This window comes from Paralichthys olivaceus, chromosome 23 (assembly GCF_024713975.1).
Source record: "Paralichthys olivaceus isolate ysfri-2021 chromosome 23, ASM2471397v2, whole genome shotgun sequence".
Taxonomy (NCBI): domain Eukaryota; kingdom Metazoa; phylum Chordata; class Actinopteri; order Pleuronectiformes; family Paralichthyidae; genus Paralichthys; species Paralichthys olivaceus.
In genome coordinates, this window is record NC_091115.1 from 7,567,048 (window position 1) to 7,575,065 (window position 8,018).

Here is an 8,018-nt window from a genome sequence, read left to right on the forward strand (position 1 = left end):
TGTGGATGAGGATTTATAGTACACTATAATGTAACTCTGAACGTGCTGTGTATGTGATGTCTTTGTTTTAGCTGAGGACAGCCATGGTAAAAGGAGAAACTGGAACATTATCTATAGACGTGAGAACGTCAGTGGATAAAGGCGTGAGTACTCTTGTGTTTATGAGTGGGTCTGTGTGTTTGAGGAGAACAAGATGAACTATCTTAAATATTAAATCAGACATTCGATTTTCCCCTTCTTCCTCCTCTGGGATTTTACTGTTCATTTTTTATGCAATCCAAGTTTTGTTTCCTTATTTTGCTCATGTTTTATTTATGTTATTAGTCCTTTTGTATTTTTTTTATATTTTCTGTACACGCAATCTATTTTCTCTGCTGTTACTATCCTTTTAATGAACTCTGTTTCTCTCTTTATTTCTCACAGACGAGAGTGATGTTCTTGAAGAATGATTACTTTCACACCGTCCTCAATGAGACGCCATTTAGGTTTGTCTGATTGCTTTTAGCAGGATTAGTGTGTTATGGTTTATATTATGTAAATGTTATTATCAGCATATCCAACAACCATGTAATAATTAATAGCAAAACATAGAATTCTTTGTTAGCAATACTTTCTGTAGCCTATTTATATTTCTAGCCTGCTCAGAGGAATTACAAATTCTTATTGTTGTAAATATTTATGGACTCTACAGTGCTTTCTATGATTCATTCTGCCTGTAACATTAAGGTTGTTGTCACAGTGTATAACATTTACATAAAATACAAATTAAATAATGCTGTCTTGTCTGTGTTTGACAGTCTGGGTATAGTGTTAACTCGGGGATATGGACAGTATATCTTCATAGGAAACGTCTCTGTTGAGGAAGGTAATTCTTTTTCTCACTTTCTCTTTATTCGTGTATGTGCGCCTTTCTTACTCATCTGAACTCTTTTTGTTTTTTATGTTTTCCTTCAGGTCTTCATGACTTACTGGCTCCAGATCTGACCATAGCCAGCGAGTGGTGAGTTACAATCATGAAACATGAATATATACACTTTATAATGTATAATATGGTAGGAGATTTTCATGAAAATATTTCTTCTATACATTTTTATTCACGTATTTGTTTGTGTGTGCATTTGTAGGACATACTGTGAGACCGACATTGACCCAGCCCACCGCAAGCTGAGTCAGCTGCAGGCTGTGGTACTATACCTCACTGGCAAAGAACCAGATTTGGAATGTAAGTACTCAACACTTTAATTTCACCTCATGATGTTTTATCACTTGCTATTGATCACAGAGTAGATACAGTTTATTAACATGTACTAGCACCAGAAATTAAAACATTTAAAAACACTCCCACTTACCAACACAAGGTGGAGAATTCTGAAACACACCAGACAGATGAGCTGGTTTTTAAAACTTAATAAGGTAAAGAAAAGGGATCAAACCCAAAATATCAACAAGATTATTTTTGAGGTGTAAAATATATTTGTGTGGTGCCCTAATTCTATCTTGTTATGCTTGAAACACAATAATCTGTAATGTTTTAACATGATGATTAGATTAATGTTCGTCTTCCTCTCTGGTTTCTCTCTACAGGTGATATGTTGTTGTTGCAACAAACTCTGTTTGATGCTGTGGTCACGGCTCCTATGGAAGCTTACTGGACTGCCCTTATGCTTAATACATCTGGGTGAATATTAACACGCACACATTTACAACATGGAATATAAATATATATTATTTGTTCCATGTATATTTTTGCTAATAGTTTACATTACCTTATATTACCTCTGCGTGCTCCGCCTCTATCTTTTACTCTCTCTCTCTCTCTCTCTCTCTCTCTCTCTCTCTCTTTCTCTTTCTCTCTCTCTCTTTCTCTCTCCCTCTCCCTCTCCCTCCCTCTTTTTTTTCAGTATGGACGATGGAGTAGAAACAGCGTTCCTGGGCACCCGTTCAGGCCTGTTGAGATTCCAGCGGTACACTGGTATTGAGAAAAGGGTTGCTAAGTAAGTAAGAAAAACACACACATTTTGTTTATTAAAATGAAATACCATCCAATGAAATGTGACACATCCTCATGTGAGCAGCCAAAACATTTATATTTGCTGTTCAACTGTGTATGTGAGTGTCCGCAGCGAAATGTTTGAATTACAGTAAAGAGTGAGGTCTCCCTCTGGTGGTCAATATAATAAATGAATTCATTACTCCAGACAAACAGTGGCGAGTCTCATCCAAACTAGTTTTTTTTAGTTATTAGTAGTATTAGTATTTCAGTTTTTTTATAATTTTAAAGCATCACTGGAGATTACTTTTTTGGTATTCTCATTATTATTGTGCTACTTCTTTTACACCATAGTATTGCATGTTTTATTCACCCTCTTTTTCTTTCCTCTGCTATTTCCAAATCTTCTTGTTGTTCTTTCCAACTCATTTTCCTTTTTCCTTCTGATGGTTTCTTATCATTTCAGGCAGTGGATAGTAGGTTTTTCTTCAAGCTTATTTTTGTCTCTCCACAGGTCTTTCCTGACCTCCACAGACAAGGAGAATATGTTTACGCTGGACCATTTCCCAGTGTGGTACCGCAGAGCAGCCGAGTACCCAGCTGGACAGTTTCTATACTACATGCCCAGACAAGACACTAAAGGTAAAGGAAACACCTTTAATGAGCAAACGCACACTCATGGACACAAAATACACGTTGTGCTCTTTTTTATTTCCCATTTCAAATCTTTCAGTGAGAGGATAATTTTTTTTATAGCCAGCAGGCTACAACTGCTCCTTCTGTTTACTTCATTGTAAATTGATGCAGCTTGTATTCATGGTTTTTTATACAGGTTTGGAAAATCTTCAGCAGCTCCAGACTGACAACTTTAACAACTATATTTCTCATCTTACTAACACCTAACTCCATTTTCAATATAGCTGAGAAATTAAGTCATAAAAAAAGATGTGATCTGCTGATGTTCCTTTGTGTCATTAGCAAATTAAGGCGCAATTTGAGTGATTTAATTAAACAAGTTTGCAACATTGTGCTTTAGGCAGCAATAAATGGAAGGAATTTGATTTAAATCTTCACTATCCAGTGCAGACGTTGAAGTGCAGTATGAGCTTTTAATTCTGCTGCCGCAAATCACAGAGTCCAGGGTGTGTGTATGAATCCATGTCCTCACTTAAATTAAATCTAGTTTGCTGCAGTTTCATATATACAGATGAGTTTGAGGCTTGTAAACGTAACTAAAACTCAAATAGAGTAGCCACTATATTGTATGTACTGAATATATAAATGATTTAAACCCTGATACTACATATAGAAGATGAGAGGCTTGAGGCTCTATTTCTAAATCCTATATAAAGATGGTGATAAATGTTTCATGATATTTTTACATAGAGATAATGAGACATTATTATACCAACCTTATTAATTATCATTAATGTTAGACATTCAAACATAAAATAGTCCCTAATAATTATTAGAGTGACGGTAAATACAGTGTGTTGTGCTCAGATGTGTTCAGGGACTATGAGGCTGACTATAGCGCAACCTTAAGTGCTGAGGAGGTGGAGCACCAAGCAGAGGAGGGAGGGAGAAAACGAAGGAGGGCAGAGGAGGATGAGGAGGAAGAGGAGGGTATAGGAAAACTTACTGATACTTGGCATGCCTCCTCTTTTTTAATAATCCTTGTTATCTTCTTCCTCACTCCTGATTTCAAGCATGGGGAGTGCTGGGTCACTGTTTTCCATTTAGTCACCTTTGATTTTAAGAGTTTTCTTCTCTTTCTGTTTCTCTGTTTCATTCCTCCTTCTCTCTATCTTTTGGTCACTGCATGAGCATGCAGTTTAAAATATGACAACCTCCTCTCCTCTCTTAGGCAGTCAGTAAGGCTTTGGATCATTTGTACTAGACTGATTCCATGAATTTTTGGAAAGTCAGGATTTTGTTTCTTCATTTGTTGTGATTATAGTTTTCCTTGTTTGTATGTTACAGTATAATTAATCCCATTACATAGTTTATAAGTTCATGGCTGTTATGCAGGCATTGAAGGGATGTATAACAGATCATAGACTGTTTATAAAGATCGACGACACATCTCTACTATCATAGTAACTAAAATCCTTCTGTTATCGAGTGTGAGTATATTACCTGTTATAATCTGTATTACATAATGCTTATAACCTGGATGGAATCTGTGGCTTGGTGAAAGTTGGCATCTGCTCGTATGAAGGCTTAGAATAGACGCACAGACAGAGAATCTATGACTTCATTAAATTTTACCTTCTCTTGTACTTTCAAACACATTTTTGGCGTATCTGCCCTTTAGCTGTCACTATCCCTGTGAGTGCTCAGAAAAGATGCATTCATTATGTGTAAAAATAAATATCTCTCTGAATATTTTCCTTTTCACTTTGTATGTGCACATATGCTCATGCATGTGTCCAGGGCTATTTGTGTACTTGTGATGTGCATGCATGCCCCCATGCTTCTATATGCATGTGTTGATTAATTAATCGATTCAAGCTAATTTTGTGTGTTGCTCTCCCAGCAGGGCGGATCGTGATCTCTACCACTGCAGTCACTGTGACGGTGGGCAAGAAAACTGCCATCGCTGGAGGTAAGATGAGGATTTTTGTTCAGATACACTCTCTCACTTTCTGTCTTTACATACACGCTTTATTCCACTGTTACAACTTGCTGATTGGATGGTCAGCTGGAGGTGGCTCTGTCTGTCATGACCTGATATCAGCCAATAATATTGGCCTGCTGATGCATCAGTCAAGCTCTGATTTCACTTAAGCTCCTGATGATTACATATGTGGCCTCTTTTTCCTCATTTTCTCGAAAGAAACATTCTTGGAAAGTTTATGGGGCTGTTTTCCATTGAGGTGTTGTCCATAGTCTATGGCTTTATTTAACTGCTTCCTGTTGTGTGGACTGTTGTGTTATATGTTTGACTGATCAGACATAATTATCCAAATGCGAGACTTTCTGGAGCTGTGTCCTGAGAGCATGTGTGTGGGAATGGTGCGTGTGCATTTTCTAGCGTATACATTTGGTTTTTCATATCATTGAAAGACAGACAACATAATTTTTTTTCAGGTATATAGCGCTAAATCATACATGATGAGAGAGAGAGAGGGAGAGATATCATGCGGATCATCACTGATAATTAGGATGATGAGGGTTGAGTAGTCCCGGCATATCTGGATTCTGCAGCACCAGAGTCAAAGATACCTGCTGAGATTAGGATAGGGAGGAGAAGTACAGACTACAGGAGAGTAAGATACCAAGTTAATGAGATGCATAGTGTTATATAAATACACTAGGTAAGTGAGAGAGAAGAAGGAGAAGGTGAGAGAAGTGTTCAGTGCATCATTTCAGTTTTTCAGAAGCCAAGGTCTACAGCTGCCATAACTTTGAACCCAAAACTCTGAAACACAGTTTACGTTTCTGTTTACGGGCATTTTAGATCATGGACACTATCTTATCTTTCCGTGGGTTTGTGTTCGGTTGTTCCATAGAGTTCTGTTTTCTTTTTAAATTATGCTCCTTGTTTGTCTCCAGCTTGATTTCCTGCCTTTGTCCTGTTTTTGTCTGTAACTTGTCTTCTGCATTTTGGGTCCACCTGTTTATTACATTGTGACAGTAGCAGCATAACTAAGAGATTGCTCAGGGCTCACCTGAACCAGCTCTATCTGTAAACCTTATCAAATCAGACCCAAACTGGGAGCTGGTTCCTCTGAAGAGGAGCCTGGTAGCTGAGAGCTCTGCCTTCCATCATTCACAATTCAAGTAGGCCTGCAGTTTGACAGCAAAGTGATCAGCATAATATTGTAGTGGGAGCTTCGACATTGTATGTTGCTCAGACCTGTTATTGTAGGTTGTTATTAAATAGTCCATTCTGTACCAGATATGATTAAAACATCTGGTAAAATCATGTTATATTTGGAAATATAAACAGGGAGAGAAAGAAGTGAGAAAGTTACAAATAGATGTGTTTCTCTCTCTTAACCTCACTGCCCCTCCTTTTTAATATTCCTCTTTCTCACCTTTACATCACTCTGTCACTCTTCCTGTTTAAGAAGATGTAGGTTGAAGGTATCTAAAAAAAACCCATTAAGATTAAGATTCGTAACAAATCAAGTAAAGGTGGATTTTCATCTTTTGTGATAAAAGCAGCTGCTTTGTGTGTGCTGATAATACATATTCCAATACCATTATTCACTCACTGCCACTGATTCTGTTATCTGGGCTTTGCTTAATGGCCAATACCGAGTACTGATCTGATACAAGTGTATATAAAAGAATACCTACTTCTGTAACATCATTTCACAGCAGTATGCTGCTAACCCTGAATGGAAGTGATGATTGCTACCGTTGTGTTGCACTAGTGTTGCAATTTGCAACTACAGAGCAACTGCTATTTTCAGGGGAAGAAGAAGTGATTTCTGGGAAAAGAAAATTGCAGATTTATGTGAGTGAAAGTAATACACTTTAAAGATGTAGTATTGGATCAGTTGAAAGATTAGCTTACTTACTGATGTGGCATTTTCAGCAGCATTGGAGGCATTACTGGATGCTACCATTTCAACATTACATGATGATGATGATAAGTTAGAGGTCTAAAGTCACAGATCACCCAGCATTTTTAATTTTTCACTGCATCACCGGATGTCAAGTGGAACAGCTTCGCTACCAGCTGCCTCACTTTAACAAAAACACAGCAGGAAAAGCTGTATCAATGTTTTATAGACTTACTCTATCTGACTTTCTTTTGCACACAAACACACACACACATACACACACGCACGCACATATGACTCACTGTCTCTCCCCTCTGACACTCTTCTTTACCTTGTTAAACCCTCAAATACATCTCTCTCTTTTTTAGCCACTCTCTTCCACAGCTGTCAGACTTGTCTTCTTAACCCTGCTCATTCTTTTCTCTCTGTATTTTTCTCCCCTTGTTACTCTCTTTTTCCTGTCACTGCAAGGCGTTCTTGTCCAGAGTTACATTCACATCTTGGACATATGGGGATCAAATATTCAATAGCTCTGCCTCTTGAAGGGCTATATCTACATACACCAGCAGCACTAGACTGTACCAACCTACAGTAGAGTATGGCATTGGCATTGTGCTTGTATGAGTGTGTATTAACAGCTGCAGGCTTTGATCTAGTGTTTTTACATGTCTACATGTAAATAAAACTAGAAATTAAAGTTTAAATGCAGCATAAAATTGTTCATTCGAATGGCGGCAAAGACATTAGCAGAAAACTTGGATGTCCTGTCTGTCTGTCTGACAAATGTACGTTAAATATGTTCTAGAATAAATCTGACATTCCCTTTATGATGAACACAATAGATCAAAAGCTTTTATACTACGGAGCTGATCACTGATCTGAAAAATTTAGTTTCTGATGAAGTAAACATTGATGGCGATAAATCTATTTCTGACCACTGAGTGTCAGTGTTTGTCTTAATAGAAAGTGGTCAGTTTTCCTGAACCAGTGAGTTTTGTGTTAAGCTTTCATGCTGATTCTGTGGCAGATTCAATTTCTCCTTCTGTGATGAAGGCCAGGGATTTGGTATTTCAGAGGCTGATCCAAAATCAATCAACGGTGACCACAAAAACACTGTGTTTATGCAGTTCTGAGGCTCAGCTATGGATTAGTATATCTCTGTGGCAGAAGTGACAGGCTGTATGTAAATAAACCTAATACGCTTCCGCTGACAGAGAAACAGACTGAGAGAAAGAGAAGAAGAAAGAGAGATAAGTTGGTAAATAGAAGCAAGAGAGAGATTTGGGGAAAAAATAAAGTACTGAGAGACATGGAGGGCATGTCAGGGGGAGGAGAGAAAGCAGGCGATGAGGATGAAAAACACAGAGAAAAAGAAGGAAGATAGAGGGAGGGGAAAAGTGGAAAAAAACACAATAGACCAGACAGAGGGGAGGACAAAAAGGGCAGAGATGAGAGAAAAGACTGAAAAATAAAGGGAGAAGAGACGACAGAAAGATAAATGGAGACAAGAT

The 8,018-nt window shown here is 37.8% G+C and overlaps 1 protein-coding gene across 1 annotated transcript in view; it reads left to right on the forward strand.

Moving 5' to 3' along the window:
* Window positions 1–8,018, forward strand: part of cacna2d4a (calcium channel, voltage-dependent, alpha 2/delta subunit 4a) — a 76,200-nt gene that overhangs the window by 18,328 nt on the left and 49,854 nt on the right. The window contains exons 21-29 of the mRNA XM_069520351.1: window positions 72–143; window positions 424–485; window positions 798–865; window positions 955–1,000; window positions 1,125–1,222; window positions 1,585–1,678; window positions 1,902–1,994; window positions 2,505–2,632; window positions 4,530–4,598. Of these exons, the coding sequence (XP_069376452.1) occupies window positions 72–143; window positions 424–485; window positions 798–865; window positions 955–1,000; window positions 1,125–1,222; window positions 1,585–1,678; window positions 1,902–1,994; window positions 2,505–2,632; window positions 4,530–4,598 (730 nt within the window). The remainder of the gene's footprint in view (window positions 1–71; window positions 144–423; window positions 486–797; window positions 866–954; window positions 1,001–1,124; window positions 1,223–1,584; window positions 1,679–1,901; window positions 1,995–2,504; window positions 2,633–4,529; window positions 4,599–8,018) is intronic.